The 18,318-nt window shown below is 44.4% G+C and overlaps 1 protein-coding gene across 1 annotated transcript in view; it reads left to right on the forward strand.

Annotated features, from left to right (window-relative positions):
* The first annotated feature begins 7,200 nt into the window (after positions 1-7,200).
* The window catches only part of tmem266 (transmembrane protein 266), a 77,059-nt gene continuing 65,941 nt past the window's right edge, over positions 7,201-18,318 (forward strand). The window contains exons 1-2 of the mRNA XM_078532216.1: positions 7,201-7,211; positions 13,892-14,080. Of these exons, the coding sequence (XP_078388342.1) occupies positions 7,201-7,211; positions 13,892-14,080 (200 nt within the window). The remainder of the gene's footprint in view (positions 7,212-13,891; positions 14,081-18,318) is intronic.

Below are 18,318 nucleotides of genomic sequence, written 5' to 3' on the forward strand. Positions count from 1 at the left end.
TCCCTGGTAGAAATGTACTAATAGGGTGGATGAGTGCAATAATTGTTTCACCTTTGTGAAAGCTTCTTCCTGTGGTGTTTGCCAAGACCAACATTGGTATTTCTTGTTCTGATGAAGAGTCATACGGACTCAAAACATTAACTGTCTTCCTCTCCGCAGATTCTGTCAGACCTGCTGAGTTTTTCCAGCTATTTTTGTTTTTGTTTCAGATTTCCAGCATCCGCAGTATTTTTTTGCTTTTATTATATTGGTGTTTCTTGAGTAGGTAATACAGGGGTGGCAGACCTGTCGACAGATTAGTAAGAAGTGCCCATAGTAATTGATTTGGGGTTACTGTACAATATGGAAGAATGATTGGAGCTCGGAGGTGTTCTTTGGCGCTAGTGCCTCTCTAATGACTCTCATTTTTTCCTCAACCAGGTGGAGGCCCTGCGAATCTACCCTGTGACCTAAATAGATTAACTCCCTCGCTTGGAACGTGCACTTTTCTTTTTTTTTTAAATGCACTCCAACCTGCGGGAAATGTTTTAAAACTCCTTCTAAGTTCGCCAAATGCTGCTTTTCAGCGAGTCCTGTCACCTAAATAAACTACGACATGAGGTAATCCCTGCAGTAAACTTTCCATTGTTCTCTGCAATATGGCGCGAGCTGAGGAGACACCGAAAAGCAAACGGGTATATTGGGTACAACCCTTTGTGTGCATTAATTGTGACAAGTTTCCGGGAGGCCTTCTCTAAACCTAATTGTTGATGAGCATGACTCATATCCAGCTTCGTGTAGGTGGTTCCACCTGCCAGCTTATCAAACAGGTCTTCAATTTTTGGGATAGGGTGTCCAACTTAGCCACTTTATTAACTGTCAATTTGTAGTCTCCACAAATTCAAACGCTTTGGTCAGGTTTAAGGGTGGGGACAATTGGTCCTGCCCATTCTGAGAGCTGCACAGGTTGTATAACTCCCAGTTTCTCTAAATCTGTCCAGTTCAGCATCAACCTTATCCTGCAGTGCATAAGGTACTGGTCTTGCCTTCATGAATCGGAGGGTTGCCCCTGGATCCACATGGATTTTAGCTAGCAGCCCCTGGATCTTCCCGAGTCCGCTCTTGAAGACTGAGGTGTATTTTTGTAGTAGCTCAGGTAGCCCACTGACTCTCAGCTGGAAGATTTCAGCCCATTCCAATTTAATTTCCTTCAGCCAGTTTCGTCCAAGGAGACTTGGCCCCTGGCCTGCTACCACCATCAAGGGTAGTTTTACCGATTGGCTTCCATACTGTACAGTAACCTTGCTTATGCCTTTGACTTTGATGTCTTCTCCCGTGTAAGTTATCAAATTGGCATCTGTTTCTTCCAAATTTAATTTACATTCCCCATAATTCAAATATTTGAAAGTATGTTCACCAATTACCATAGTGGAAGCTCCTGTGTCCGCCTCCATTCTAATAGGTCTATCGTTCACTCTCACTGTTACATAGATTGGTTCTGTTCTTCCCACCTTCAAATTATACAACAAATAAATATCTGAATCTGTTACTTCAGGCTGTTCTACGTTGTGGATCTCACAGGGTTTTTTCTTTTGATTGAAGGTTGCCTGATTCTATCCTTGCAATGTCTCATTGGCGTCATTTTCGATGACAGTAAAAGCATTCCATTTTTTAAACTTACATTCATTACAAGGTTGTCTGCTTCCACCTCTGTTACCATTATTCCATGCTTTTGCTGCTATGTCATTTCTTTTTATTTGACTGCTAGTGGTGGCTGCTTCCCACTTCTCAGCTGGGCCTCGCATTTTCACACCCTTTTTGGCTGGGGCTTCCCACCTAATGTGGAGGACGGCGCCATTTTGTGCTCCCTGTATGGTTTCCAAATCCCTTAATGTGCTTTCCATGGCCAGTGCTCTCTCTAGCGCCTTCTTAAAATCCATTTTGTTTCGGACAGTAATCTCTTCTGAATCGAATCTTCATTTACACCTCGCACCAACCAATCTCTAGGCATATCATTTATAGATGTACCAAACTCGCAATTTTCTGTTAACTGTTTCAGAATTGCCACATAACACACAACTGTCTCCCCCGGGGCTCTATTTCTTGATTTAAATTTGAACCGTTGCATCTTTACCGAGGGCTTTGGCTGGTAATGACTCTTTACGAGCTTCACTAAGCCATCAAAACATTTCAAATCTGGGGCACTGGGTGCCGTCAAACTTCAAATCAATCCATAGGTCTTACTCCCACACGTGGATAAGAGGATCGCTCACCTCTTCTCCTCCCCCACAATGCCAATCGCTTGGAAAAAGAACGCGTTCAATATAATGAGTCCAATCGTCCGTGGCTGGGTCAAAAGGATAAATTCTTCCAAATTGCGGCATGCTCTGAGGGGATTGCTTTGACAAATTAGGATGGAAATTCTACTTACAATTACCGTGCGAGGTATGGCCCGATTTCGTTACCCTTGATTTCCTTCATTAACTTGTTTTATTCTCGAAGCCAGCTTATTGTATCTTCGCTTTTTCCTCACTTTTTCTCGTCCTTCCTTTCTTTTTCTTGCTTTTTCCTCGTCGCCAGTTTGTTGGTTCCTAGTCACCAGTTTGGTTGGACTTACATACCCAGGTTGCATGCTTGTTTCAGGATGGCCAAGTTGGTACCATAGACAAAGTAGATCAGCAAATGGTTCTCAGGTAGAACACATTCTGTTTATTTACGAAGGAACTCAGCGGCTACACTTGTGTGCTTACAACTCAAACCCTGTCTCTACATTACAGAATCTAACTATAGACAACTGACTACCGAGGTAGCCCACGCTACTCTGCTATTGGATACTAAGATCATGTGATCTTCCATTATTACATTCTTCTTAAAGGTATATTACACATCAGATTACCACCGTGTAATGTTACCGTAAACCAGTGGCCCAAACTAATGCTTTGAAGGTATGGGTTCAAATCCTACCCCATAGCACCTGGGGGAATTTAAATTCAATTAATTAATAAATCTGGAATAAAGTGCTAGTCTCATTAACAGTGATCATAAAACTACCAGATTATCATAAAAACCCATCTGGTTCACTAATGTCCTTCATGGAGGAAATCTGCCACCCTTACCCAGTCTGGCCTACATGTGACTCCAAATCCACAGCAATGTGGTTGGCTCTTAGCTGTCCTCTGAAGTGGCCTAGCGAGATTTTCAGTTGTACCAAACCGCTACAGAGTAAAGCGCTGTGAGTACCACAGGCTCACCACCTTCTCAAGGGCAGTTTGGAGTTGGCAATATATGCTGGCCTAGCCAGTGAGGCTCAGATCCCAAGAACAAATGTAAAAAAAAACTGCAATCAGGTGTGACAGGACACACACTCTTCCCACAGGCCTCATACTGAGGTACAACCGGAGCAGGTTTTCAAAATTATTTTGGTAAAGAATATATTTATGGTGAATTTTGAATAATTGAATATTTTTCACAAAATCCCCTCACTTCCTCCTGCAGTCTCACCATGCCTAAACTAGAAACTTGGTGTCAATTTAGAGCTACTTCTCTCTAGATCATTTCACCCTTATTGTTGCCCTAAGATACAAGACTAGGGCTTCTTAATAATAGAAAAACAGAAGGAAAGACCTTGTGCTTACATAACGTTCTTCATGACCTCAACCATTCTTGAGCTCCCGAAATATAGTTACTGTTGTAGTACTGTCACTTTGCGCACAGCAAGCTCCCACAAATTGCTGGGCAATAATGGCCAGATAACCTGTCTTGCTGATCTGACCCTGAGCAAGGGATAAATATTGACCAGAGAGCACCAGAGAGAACTCACCTACCGCTCTTCCAATGAGTGCCGTGGGATATTTTACCTCTTCCTGTGAACGCAGACATGCCATTAGTTTAACATTTCATCCGAATATTAGCACCTCCAATAGTGCAGTGCTCCCTCAGTACTGCACTGGAATGTCAGTTTAATTAATATGCGTTTGATGATAATCTTTATGGTGGTCAACATCAGTGTCAAGCAGCCCTTGATCAGAACGTAGAATGTTCTCCTCGACCCTAACCATAATCTCAAAAGAGCATCAATGGGGCATTTCCACCTCCCTCGTTGGACGTTGTTGTGGATTTTGGGGAACGGGCAGGTTTAGTTATGAAGGAAGTTCCAAATTTGGGTCACTTCTCACTGCACCAGAGACTGTTAGAAGGGTTGAAGGTTTGAGGTTTTTAATCATCATTCTGAGGGGGAAAAACAGCTGCTTCCACTGGTTGGAGAATAAGGGAGGGCTGGTTTTGGGGTTATCAAATGGACAAATTCTTTCATCCCGAGAACATGGGATCCTTAAACATGAATGATTATTGAATCAGGGACAATTACATCATTTGAAAGCGAATTGGGTGAGTCCCTGAATACGAACATGAAAAGAAACGGAGAGAAGTGGAGAGAAATGGGGATTAGAATAGACATCCCCAGTTCAAATCTCACGCCAGCCCACATCTGATAGACTAAATGGCCCCCTTATGGGCAGTAATTTCCACAGGTCTGTGAAAGTACTGCTTTAGCCCCAAGTCAGGGGCAATGCTCGGCTACAGGTTCCTAATCCGTTGGACCCATGCCGGGACTGCCAAAAACAACTCACTTATAGTCTTTGGCAAGAGGAGTCTTTCAAATCCTGATTTGAACCCAGGTCCCACCACCCTATCTGATTAGAGGACAGATCTGTAAGATGAATTTCAAAGTGACAGAGGGAAAGATCAATTTTAAGGGGAATTTCATCCTAATTAATATGATTGTATTGATTATGGAAAGAATGGGTCATGTAATACTGACTTTCTGCCTTGAGGTGAAGCTAATGACTTTATCAATATTAGGCTCGGAAGTATTTATATTGCATGCTTGTGACCTCTAGTGGTAGGATAAAGCTATTGATGAATTCCCTCCATTCCTTAGGACACCATAGTAATTGATCTACCCATACCCTTGTGTGCTATTGTAGCACAGTCATTAACCCGTTCAGAGCAAAGTACCTGCATTCATATAGCACCTTTAATAACCCTCAGGATGTCACAAAGGGCCTTACAGCTAATGACATACTTTTTGAAATGCAGCCATTGCTCTGGAGATCTTGTGGTGCAGTGGGTAGTGTCCCTACCTCTTAAACCAGAAGCCCTGGGTTCAAATCCCACTCCAGGACTTGATGGTTATGGAAGGTATGTTTGTAATGTGGCCAAACAGGTTGATTATCAGCCTGTAAATCCTTTGAATGTGGTAAGAGTGAAAGAGTTCCCTGGTCAGCCAGACTGCAGTATTTTGCCAAGCATAATCATAGACCAATCCAATAGGAAGTCCATGGTTTCCAAGAACCTATAGTACCTGAAAGAGGAGTCATTGTCCTGAAGTAGGAAATTCAGTAGCCAATTTGTGCACAGCAAGCTCCCACAAACAGTGATGAGATAATGATCTAATTTAGGGATATTGGTTGAGGGGAAAATATTGGCCAGGACACTGGGGAGATCTCCCTTGCTTGTCTTTGAAATAGTGGAATCTTTTACATCATCTGAGAGAACAGACTCTTAGCCAGAAGGTTATAGTTCAAGACCCATTCCAGAGGCTTTGAACACATATTAAGGCTGACGCTCCAATGCAGTACTGAGGGAGTGCTGCACTGTTGGAGGTGCTGTTTGTCAGGTGAGATGGTGAGGCCCTGTCTGCCTCTTAGTTGGCCTATAAAAGATCCTGCGACACTATTCGAAGAAGCGCACTAGGAGTTTCACCCTCCCCAGTGTGCTAGCCAATGTTTATTCCTCTACCAACATCACTAAAATAGATGATGTGGTCATTATCACATTGCTGCTGTGGGAGCTTGCTGTGTGCAAGTTGACTGCCGTGTTTCACCCATTATAATAGTGATTACACTTCAAAAATTCATTGAGTGTAAAGTGGTTTCAGACATCCTGAGGGTTGTGAAAGGTGCTATAGAAATGCAAGTCTTTTTTTTCCTTAATTTCCTTCATGTGGCGGTGACCAGGAAGAACCGGCCCAGTCAGCAGATGAGTTTGCAATCGTAACTCTATACAGTGAAGTTGAAAACTACCTTGCCCCTGATTTGTAGTTGCTGATACGAAAAGACCTCAGTATTCTGATATTGATTTAGCCACCACCCCCCTCCCCCACCCCTACCCCCATCCCCCACCCACCCCCACCGCCAATTGGAAAACAGCACTGAGAACAGCTCTCTCCAAACCTCTGTGCACCTTGAAATCCAAACTGGGCAAAGCAGCACGTTAGCGACACGAGTGTGAGTGAAGGCCAGATGCCTGGGGCTTCAACAGGTGAACCTGTGGCTCACGGGCCCTTCACAATAAGTCTGATGAACTGAAACCTCCTTCAGGTGCCTGCTCAGAGGGGAAGGGAGAGGATTTGTATTTATATATAGCCTTTTGCAACAACAGAGCATCCCAGAACGTTTCACAGCCAGTAAAGTACTGCTTATTTGAAGTGTAGTCACCGTTGTGATACAGAGAAACCAGCTAATGTGTGCACAGCAGGATCCCACAAACAACATTGAGATATATATTTAACATAATATATATGTTGGTATTCAGCGAGACCCGTGTGTCCTTGAACAGAATCACTAAAAGTCAACATGTGGGTACAGTAAGTAATTTGGAAAAGCAAATGACATGTTAGCCTTTATTGTGAAGGGCTTGGAGTACAAGAATATAGAAGCCTTACTGCAATTATATAGGGCCTTGGTGAGACCACACCTGGAATAACGTGTACAATTTTGGTCTCCTAACCTAAGGAAGGATTTTCTTGCCTTAGGGGGGAGTGAAGACTGATTCCTGGGATCAGGGGATTTTCCTAGGAGGAGAGATTAAGTAGACTAGGCCTATAAACCCCTGGGTTTAGAAGAATGAGAGGTGATCTCATTGAAAACATAACAGGGGAGGGGTTTGACAGGGTAAATGCTGGGATGATATTTCCCTTGGCAGGGGGAACAGTGGGAGTTGGGGGAATCACAGTTTCAGGATAAGAGGTTGGTCATTTAGGACTGAGGTGAGGAGAAATTGGGTTGTGAATCTTTGGAACTCTCTACACCCACCACGATTGAGCCTTACATTTCCACGCTAGGGAGCTGAGGATGCTCAGCCGCTGAGTACATTCAAGACAGGGATCGATAGATTTTCGGACACCAAGAGAATCAAGGAGAGTGGGAATTGTGCGGGAAGATGGAGGTGAGGTAGGAGATCAGCCTCAATCTTATTGAGTGACAGGGCAAACTTGAAGGGCCAAATGACTCCTGCTGCTATTTCTTTATGTTCTGAGATACAGAAGCAGGCAATCCGTGTTTGTCTTTTAGTGATGTTTGTTAGTGATATTGGTCCAAATTCTGGGCCCATTGCCGGAACAGGCATCCCAGAGACTGGGAACAGTCCCATCACTGAACAGGAGGTGAGGCCTGCACAGCAAGGGACATTCAGAGCTACAGATGGTGCGATATGGCCCTGGTTTGGAACATTTGTCGCTAACTTTGTGAGGTTGCCTTAGCCAAATGAAATGTTCAATGATTGCTAAATTTAAACCTTCAGGATCCCAGCCACAGACTTTAGTATTTGTGCTGCGTTCAGGAGCTGAGGAACTTCAGCTGCTCCACAATAATAACAAACTGCATTCACATAGCGCTTTTAACAGAGTAAAACATCCCAAGGTGCTCCACAAGGAGTGATCATCAAACAAAATTTGATACGTGCGCTACATAAGAAGATATTAGGATAGCTGAGCTGAAAGCTTTGTCAAGTCGGCAGGTTTTAAGGAGCATCTTAAAAGAGGAGAGAGGGTGATTTGGGGCCCAGGCAGCTGAAGGCATGGCTGCCAACAGTGGAGCGATGAAAATCGGGAATGTTCAAGACAACAGAATTGGAGGAGCGCAGAGGTCCCGGAGGGTCACGGGGCTGGAGGAGGTTACAGAGATGCAGATGCAGGAGGTTGGGGGAGGGGGCGGCACAGAAGGAACTGAAAACCAGGAGGAGCATTTTAAATCTGTTAATGTTACTGGACTGGGAGTCAGTGTAGGTCAGGGAGCACAAGGGTGATGGGTGAATGGGACTTGGTGCAAGTTAGGATACAGGCAACAGAGTTTTCGATGAACTGAAGATTCTGAAAAGGGTGAAAGACGGGAGACCAGCCAGGAGAACATTGACGTAGTCAATTCTGGAGGGAACAAAATCATGGCTAACAGATCTGCTGCTTGATAGATGAGCCATAGAAGAAGGGTGACGAGTCTTCCCTAAAGGTTCAGTGAGTTTGCATTGTGATTGTGAGTTGGGGCACACAGGTTCGACCTCCAGTCTGTGCTGAGGTTATTGACCTTTACTGGGGTAATAACAAACTTAGAGGCTTTCCCATGTCTAGTGATGCATGAGGCAGACAAAGCATGTGCTTGCATCTGTTTCCATAGCTAGTTTTTCCTGGACCAGGTCACTACCCTGTCAACAGAGGCTTTAACTTAAGAGATGCCACTCTATATCAAGTATGGCTGACCAGGAGACTCTTCTGTTCTTACTGCCTACCATTGGCATATTGGAAGGATTTACAGGTTGATAATCAATTTGGCCACATTATGAACACGCTTTCTGTGGCCATCAAGTCCTAGAGTGGGACTCAAATCCAGAGCTTCTGGCTCAGAGGCAGGGACACTAGCCACTGCACCACAAGACCTCCAGCGTAATAATAGGCTTGCTAAATTGTCCTCAGTGCCCTCCCTTTAAAGAGTTGCAAATTAACCCATGCTCCTGTTCCCACTATTGGAAATTTCACTCACTTTCTCAATCATTCTCACTTTCTATATCACTGTTGTGCTTTATCTCATTTACACTGCACAACACTCACTCATTCTCTCTCTTTCCCCCTCTCTCACTTACACTCACTCATTCTCTCTCTTTCCCCCTCTCTCACTTACATTCTCTCATTCTCCCTCTTGCCCCCTCTCTCACTTAGACACTCTCATTCTCCGTCTTGCCCCCTCTCTCATTTAGACTCTCTTGTTCTCTCTCTTGCCTCCCACTCTCGCTTACACTCTCTCATTGTCTCTTGTCCCCTCTCTCACTGACACACTGTCTCCCACTCTTTCTCTCTCACCTTTCCGCTACAGTTAGGGCTAAGAGAACTTGTGTCCTTTGGAGACAATGACCAACTTACCTATTCTTTTCATTATTTCCAAATAGACCCTGGAGCACATTATTCTGGAGTTTCTGGCATGCTTCCAGGAGCCAGGTCCAGAGAGTGTTTCAACAGCAAGAACAAATCAACTGTTTGAATAATAATTAGCCAAACAATTTCTAATTTATAAGCCATAATGAGAGAAATTAGAGACACTCAGTATGCCATGCGAGGATTGCTGATAATAAGACAGTCTAGTGGAGAGCCTCACCGCTATAAAAACCACTTTGGGGCTTTGTTGCAGGCTCAGTTTGGAAATGTGCCGCCCAATGTGATGCTGAGCCATGAAGATCCTGGGGAGTCCCAAGTGTGATTCCCATTCTGGCCAAGTTAGTTGGTCTCATTCAAGATGGCAGCAATGCTCCAGTTGACTTCACTGAGCTATGAAGGGGCTAAATCACTGCGTATGGTGCTGTAATGGTTCTGTTGTTTGGTTAATAAACCAGAAATTGAGAGTTCAAACCCAACCAAGGCATTTTGAGAGTTTGAATTTGGTTTAAAAACAAATCTATAAATAAAAGGCTAGTATAATAAACCATGAAGTTAAAAACTCGCCAATTTTTTTTTAAAGAAGGAAACCTGCTGTCCCTATCGACTCCACACCCACAACAATCGGGTTGACACTTAGCTGCCTGCTGAAGTGGTCTATCAGGTTGCTAAAAGGAGACCCCATCACTGCCTTCTCAAGGAAACACAGGGTGGGCAATAAGTGCCAGCGGATACCACCCCCTGAGAATGAATATTTTTTTTTTTAAATCAGTCAGGGAGTCAGTATTTCAGCTTTTTAATCAGTGGATGTTGGATGAGTTGATTCATAGGCACTTGGTCACTGTTTGAGCTCATGCTTGAGGATTAGGAACAGGAGGAGGCCATTTGGCCCCACGATCCTTTTCCACCATTCAATGAGATCTTGGTTGATCTGTGGACTAACTTCATCGACCCACCTTGTTTCTGTGATCCCTGGTCTAACAAAAAGCTATCAATCTAGGATTTAAAGTGATTAGTTGAGCCAGCATCCACAGCTTTTTGCGGGAGAGAAGTTCCACACTCCTTTATGTGAAGAAGTGTTTCCTAACTTCTCTCCTGGAGGGCCACGCTCTGAGGCTGCGTTCCCTTGTCCTACACACTCTCACCAGTGGAAATCGGTGGAGCTTCACTCCTGGGAGAGAGGGTGAGATGGGGAGGGGCACATTTTTGAAAAGAAAACCTCAACTTTATTCCTCTCAGTTAAAGGAAGCTGAGTTGAGTCCATCAAGAAAGGTGCAAATATCTTCCGCGTCCTGCAAGATAAGATCCTGTGTAAGTAAACCCAATGGTTCAGAAGCAGCTTTTATATTTGTCCACAGTGCTGCTCGGTAGGGAGTTTGAAGATTCTCACCTAGCAGCGATGATAAAAAGACCGATATATGTCAAAGTCAGGACCGTGTGTGCTTGGAGGTGGAAGTGTTGACTTGCATCTGCTGCCCCTTGTCCTTCTAGATAATGGAGGTTTGTGAGTTCAAGATTTGCTGTTAGTGCAGCCTTAGGGAGGTGGCACAGTGCATCTTGTAAATTTTTAAAAATTCTTTCACGGGATGTGGGCTTCGCTGGCTGGCCCAGCATTTACCGCCCATCCCTAGTTGCCCCTTGAGAAGGTGGTGGTGAGCCCCCTTCTTGAACCGCTGTAGTCCCTGTGGTGTAGGTACATCCACAGTGCTGTTAGAGAGGGAGTTTCAGGATTTTGACCCAGCGACAGTGAAGGAACGGCCGATATATTTTCAAGTCAGGATGGTGAGTGGCTTGGAGGAGAACTTCCGGGTGGTGGTGTTCCCATGTGTCTGCTGCCCTTGTCCTTCTAGATGCTAGTGGTGGGTTTGAAAGGTGCTGTCGAAAGAGCCTTGGTGAGTTGCTGCAGTGCATCCTGTAGATGGTACACACTGCTGCTACTGTGCGTTGGTGGTGGAGGGAGTGAATGATTAAGGTGGTGGATGTTTTGTCTTGAATGGCATTGTGCTACTTGAGCGTTGTTGCAACTGCATCCGCCCAAACACGTGGAGAGCATTGCATCACACTCTGGACTTGAGCCTTTCAGGTGCAGGACCGGCTTTGAGAATGCAGAAGGTGAGCCACTCACCACAGAGTATTCAGCATCTGAAAATGCTTTAGTAGACGTGACATTTATGTGGCTGGTCCATTGCATTTCTTGGCAGCGACAACACTCAGAATGTTGGTGGTGGGGGAGCTGGTGATGGTAATGTATTGAATGCCAGAGACAATCAAGTCAGAAACAGTTAGCACAGGTAATTCAGGGATAGTGAACCTGGGATGATCAGTAGCAGTTAGCACAGGCTAGTTAGGGACAGATAACCCAGGCTATTCAGAGTCAAGCAAACTGGACTAAGCAGAGACAGCACAGATTTAGAAAGGACAGGTTGTCTTTAACAATCTGAATTTTCTGAGTAGTGTGCGTAGATAAAGAGAATACGATGGATTATGTAATATATTGATTTTCAGAAGACATTAATAAGACACAAAATTGGTAATTTAAATTATAACAGCCCCACAGGGAATCTCATTCAACCACATGCTGATTAATTCAACTCTTGAGTCCCATAACTTTCAGACAATTTCTAAATTAAAATATAAACTGTCCACTTTAGGCCACTGAGGTCTGGGCAGTGATGAAGCCACTTGGCCCTTGTACACTGCTTCCAGGCTGGACTCACTGAGAGAACCCAGAATCCCAGCAATAGCGAACCTAAAGGAAGCTATGTCACAAAAGCAGGGTGTGGCCAAGGGGTACTTAGGGGCAAGTGGAACACTCCTAAGGCAGTGGGTTCAAGCCCCACTCCAGAGACTTCAGCACAAAGTCAAGGTTGACACTCCCAGCGAGTGCTGCACTGTTGGAGGTGCTGTCTTTCGGATGGGTTATTAAACCCAGCTCTCTCATAAGATTTCCTGTGACATTATTCTGATGAAGAGCAGGGGCGTTCTCCCTAGTTTCCTTGCAAATATTTATCCCTCAGTGAACATCACTTAACATAGGGTTGTCTGGTTGTTGGGGAACTTGCTATGCACAAATTTGCCTGTCGCATTCCCTGCATTATAACAGTGACTGCATTTCAAAAGTACAGCATTGGCTGTAAACAGCCCTCAGATCGTGAAAGGTGCACTAGAAATGCAAGTCTTGTTTTGTTTCACTCTTTTCTTTCCCTGTAACTTGTTTGGAGTAGGGGAGAGGTGCCAGGGGAGACTCCACCAATCCCCATCACACCCCACCCAACCCCATCCCCATCCCCAACCCCAACCCATTCAAGACCCAGACAGAATTGGAACTTGCCTAATGAAGAGTTGTTGGAGGAGTGGGAATTAGGAATCGTGCTTTGTGATGGTGGAGAGCTGCTGAGCGTACCACGACAGTCAGCTCCCTGCTGGTAGGGCTGGCCTCTAACAGCTGCTGGGTACATCTCGGGTTGAGCCAAACGATTAATTTTATAATTAAATATTTCACTAAGTGTGGAAATGATGTTAAGCAATAAGGGACAAGCAGGAGTGCAGCAGGTTGTAATTGATTTCGTGCTGTCTGCCATCAATTATAACCCACTACACCATTGCAAGTCTGTTGCTGCTATTGAATCAGATCTTCTAAACTTGCTCCCTTTCGGTCACTTGGAGTGGTTAGGCTAGCAATTCTCAAACTTTTACAGCAAGGGACCATTTAACAAATGTTGTTATGTAGAGAGAAGGAAGGAGTTTGTATTTCTAAAGCACCTTTTAAGGCCTCGGTTTGTCCCAAAGCACTTTACAGGCATGCGGACGGAATTGGAGTGACTGTGTAGGAGGAGTCAGGCAGTTTGTGCACAGCAAGCTCCCACAATCAGCAAGCTGTTACTGACCAGATAATCTCCTTTCTCCAGTGATGTTGGTTGAAGGATAAATATTGCCCTCGGCACCAGGGGGCAGTCTCGTGTTCTTCATCAGATAGTGCTGTGGAATCTTTTACGTTGGTCCGAGAGGCAGGCAGGGCCTCATTTTAACATGTCACCTGAAAGGCAAGCCCTCCAACCATGCAGCACTCCCTCAGTAATGCACTGTTGATGCTGGAGAAACAATACAGAATGAGAACCCTGAACATTTTTGTATTAGTGTTTTATTTATTCTTTCATGGGATGTGGGTACCATTGGTGAGGCCAGCATTTGTTGCCCATCCCTAATTGTCCTTGAATTGTGTGGCTTGCTAAGAGTCAACCACATTGCTGAGGGTCTGGAGTCACATGGAGGCCAGACCGGGTAAGGATGGCAGATTTCCCTCCCATTAGCGAGCCAGATGGGTTTTTACAACATTTGACAACAACTTCATGGTCACCATTACTGAGACTAGCTTTAAATTCCAGATTTATTAATTGAATTCAAATTCCATCGGCTACTGTAGTGGGATTTGAGCACACGTCTCTGGAGGATTAGCCTGGGCCTGTCGGATTAGTATCCCCAGTGACATTACCAGCAAGCCACCATCTCCCCGTTGTGTGTGACAGATAGAGAAATGAAAGATGTCAGAAGCCTTTCCTGAGGTGCCTGAGAAGATTTGCGTTGTGTATTGTGTTGTGCTGTGTTTCCCCCCCACATTGAGGCAAAGGCAGCCTCTACCTATAGGCCACAGAGCGCTGGAGGGATTCCGGCCTTGACAAGAATTGTGTTAACATTAATCTCTGTCTTTGGCAGGCTCGGTCAGGAAAGGGGTGTGTCGGACCTGGAGATCATCTCCCAGCAGGTGGAGGACGAGAGCCAGTGCATTGCCCCTGTACAACTGGTCAGCTTCGCCTATCGGGACCTTCCCCTGGCGGCCCTTGACCTCTCATTGGCCGGGTCACAGCTGCTGTCCAACATGGACGAAGATGATCAGAGGGAGAGGTGAGTGGGTTGTCAGAAAATTTCTCTCCTGCTTCTGTATCACCATTGCAAAAGAATGCTGATTGATTTAATATCTTTCTACTAATCCCATTGATTAGATTTCTTCTCTGCTCTGCAGAGGATAGGAGTGAGTTACAGAATTGCAATTCCACATTGATGGAATGAGGGAACTAAATTCACAGTAACTACCCTCAGTCATTGAGCTACCATCAGTTTGAACCATTCCAGATGTTTGTATTAAATCGCTGTTTACATAAGCACCATAGAAAATTGCTGGCCATTTGTGCGATGTCAGCTGTAGCTCAGAGTGCGAGAAGCATTCCTACCCCTAAACCAGAGAGCTGCGGGTTCATTCCCCACTCTGAGAGACTTGTGTGCACACAATCTGTTCAGCAGCACTGTCGGAGTGCTGCACTGTTGAAGGTGCTGTCTCTCAGATGCGATGTTAAATCAAAGTCCCATCTGATCTCTTGGGCGGATGCAAAAAATCCCAAAGCCGCTTCTTTTTGAAGAAGAACAAAATAGATTATTGCATTGCTGTTTGTGGGAGCTTGCTGTGTACAAATGGCTGCCACTTTTAGTGACTACGCTTCAGAAAGTATTTAATTGTCTGTGATGGCTTGGGGACTTCCTGAGGTTGTATAAGCTGCTGTGTAACCAGTAAAACAAGGTTACACCGTTAAATGTCGGTATTCCACTGGATGGCAACCCAGAATTCAGAGTCAAAGTTCTGCTCCCACCCACTTTCTAGAGCAGGGATCAAACCTTACACCTTCTGAATCATGCTACCACTGAACCAAAGGCTAGCTCCACCAAGGAGGAGGTAAGGCAGGTAGGATGATTTATTCAGAGCTTAGTAACAGCTAAGAGAGGACACAACACCAAATAATAATAACATGGATTGATGTCATGGATGGCTACAGCACAGAAGGAAGCCATTCGGCCCATCGTGTCGCACGAACATATGAATTAGGAGGACTAGGCCATTCAGCCCATCGAGCCTGCTCTTCCATTTGATAAGATCGTGGCTGATCTGATTGTGGCCTCTACTTTCCTGTCTACCCCCTATACCCTTTGGCCCCCTTGTCAGTCAAGAATCTATCTAATTCAGCCTTAAAAATATTCAATGACCCAGCTTCCACTGCTCTTTGGGGAAGAGAATTCCACAAACTAACGACCCTCTGAGAGAAAAAAACTCTTCTTATCTCCGTCTTAAATGGGAGACCCCTTATTTTTAAACTCTGTCCCCTAGTTCTAGATCACCCGACAAGGGGAAACACCCTCTCAGCATCCATCCTGTCAAGTCCCCTCAGGACCTTATATGTTTCAATAAGATTATCTCTCAATTCAGAGGCCCAAACTTTCCTCATAAAGCAACCCTTTCATCTCAGGAATCAGTTGAGTGAACCTTTTCTGCACTGCTTCTAATGCAATTATATCCTTTCTTAAATAAGGACACCAAAACTGTACACAGTGTCTGAGCCAGCTTTTTGGAAGAGCTATCCAATTAGTCCTACCACACTGATCTTACCCCATTGCCTTGCAAATTAGCCCTATTAAAGAATATAAGGAAGGCTGTAATGAAGAAAGAGGAAGAGGTTAGGTATGAAAGACTGATTACCTCATGGATTGGGGAGGGGCGGGGAGTGTATGTTGGAAGGGACATATGTTTTTGATTTTAATCAGTAAGCTATTTTTCAGTCTGGTCGCCATCTCCCAGGGTCTAGACTCAGCTCTGAGAAGAATTGATTTGTTCTTTTACTTTCCAGTGCCACTAGCTGACATAGGGCAAAACACTTTTGCTTTTCACTGGCTCTTAACCCCTGCAACCACCTGGCCACACACAGACACAGACACACACACTGATATGCTTCCGAACTCCAAACTGAATCATTGCAGCTCATGAGCACGCCTCCGTACCCAAGCCAAAAAGGAAAGTCTTATAAAAGATTCCTGGCATAGCCATCATCCCCAAAGGACTGAAGATCAACGATGATGAAAGGAATCTTCATATGGCCCAACCTGAAACCTATTTCTCCATTCTGTTCATAACTGGAAAGCATTGGCGGACTGTCGTATCCGAGAGTGAATGTATTACACTTTAGGAGGTCCTGAAGTCACAAAAGGTGCTATAGAAATGCAATCTTTCTGGATGGGTTTTTACAACAACTGATGATAGCATCATGTTACCATTACTAAAGCTAGATTTCAATTCCAAATTTATTAATTAAGTTCCACCCTGGACCTCTAAAAAAAACATATTCATTCATGGGGTGTATCCATTGCCCTTGACAAGGTGATTTCATGAGACATTCATTGCTGTCTGGAGTCACATGTAGATCAGGTAAGGACAGCAGATTTCCCTCCCTAAGGGAGACATTAGTGAACCAGATGGGTTTTTAAACATCAATCAACAATGGCTTCACGGTCATCATGAGACTTTCAATTCCAGATTGTTATTGGATTCAAATTCAACTATCTGCCATGGTGGAACTTGAACCCAGATTTGCCAGAGCATTACCCTGGGTTTCTGGACTACTAGGCCAGTGACATTTGCCATTATGCCACCATCTCTACATCTCACGTAGGTCAATTGCGATCTTATCGAATGGTCGGGTAGGTTTGAAGAGTTGTATGGCCTATTCCTGCTCGTCTTTTTCACGTCCTTAGATGACCCCACCTTAGCTGATAGAAAATAGTTCAGGAGGCAACTCCAGCTGCTGGTGATTAAAATTAAAGTTACAGAGGATAACTTTTATTCTCCGAACAACAGGCACTAAGTCAGCCATTATTCTAAGGCTAATTGTGATTTGATTAATTGCAATTTAAATTGTTGTTGCACTACTACATCTGTGATTAATATTTAACAAGAAGCCATGTACATTGGCAATCAATTTTCCCATCAACAGCAAAGCCCAATGAAGTTTTCTTGCCTCCTGCTAGTTACTTAGAATTGCCTAGAAGTTAATTAATTCAAAGCTACATTGCACCAAAAATTAATGAAATCACATCAATTGATCGTTTTTCACGTTGGATGTGAACACAATAATTTATTGAAGTTCATCCCTTTCCCAAAGGTGTCAGAATGTTAAAGCAGGTCGAACCTTTTGGAAAAGGACCGACTGTACATGTATTAAAAAAAAAAAGATTTTGCATTTATATAACACCCTTCACGTCCACTGGATGTCTTAAAGTTCCTCACAGCCAATTGGGTGCTGACTTTGAAGTGTAACCACCGTTGTAACGTAGGCAAACCTTGCAGACATTTTGGTATACAGCAGGATTCCACAAACAGCAGTGAGATAGATGACCTGATAATCTATTTAGTGAAGTAAACACAGAAAGTGCTGGGAAACATTCAGCGGGCTAGATAGCAGCTGTGGAGTTAACGTTCCAGGACAGTGGCCTTTTGTCAAAACCGGGTGATGTTAAAGATTAACAGATTTTAAGCAAGTGCAGATCCAGGGGAGGGAAAAGAACGAAACGGGTGAGGTAGGTGATGAGGTGGAGGACGCGCGTGATTAGATGGTGCACGGCAAAATGGAGGTGATAATGGGATAGGTACAAGAGCAAAAGAGGTGGAAATGGTTCCAGCAGAATAGCAAAGGTGCTTAAGGATTGGACACCAGGAATAATTCCTGGGCTCTTCATTGGAATAGTGCCAAAGGAAGGATCCTTTATGTCTGGCTGAGAAGGCAGACAGGTTAAGGGCTCATTCAAGAGACAGCACTGCCAGCAGTGCATCACTCTCTCCGTGCTGCATTAGATTTTGTGCTTAAGTCTCTGGAATGGGACTTGAACGTATAACCTACTGCCTGTATGGTGAGACCAATGAGCCACGGCTGAACAGCAACTAAGGATCCAGTAGATCCCATTTTGATGTGCCCTGAGGATGCTAACCAACTCTCTCCACTGGAGGTCGTGACCACCTGCATTCCCACCTCACAATCCTGTTTTCACATGCATGTGCTGGTGAATTGCAGTGCTCCTGTTGCTGGGCAGGAGTGGAAGCATAGTTATGCTATGCAGCCGTGGCTATCCCAGCATTTAATAGCTAAGGTTAGTTAATGCCCAAGGAACTCAGTGTATTATAAGTATAAAGCATAACATGATCAGTATTTTAAAAATAGCACACTCAGCATATGGGATGTAGCAGAATCAGTTTATATAAAATAAAAACAGAAAATGCTGGAAAAGCTCAGCAGGACTGTCAGCATTCCACAGGGACTGTTCCCTCT

The sequence above is a fragment of the Cetorhinus maximus genome, chromosome 30 (genome assembly GCF_964194155.1).
Source record: "Cetorhinus maximus chromosome 30, sCetMax3.hap1.1, whole genome shotgun sequence".
Lineage (NCBI taxonomy): Eukaryota > Metazoa > Chordata > Chondrichthyes > Lamniformes > Cetorhinidae > Cetorhinus > Cetorhinus maximus.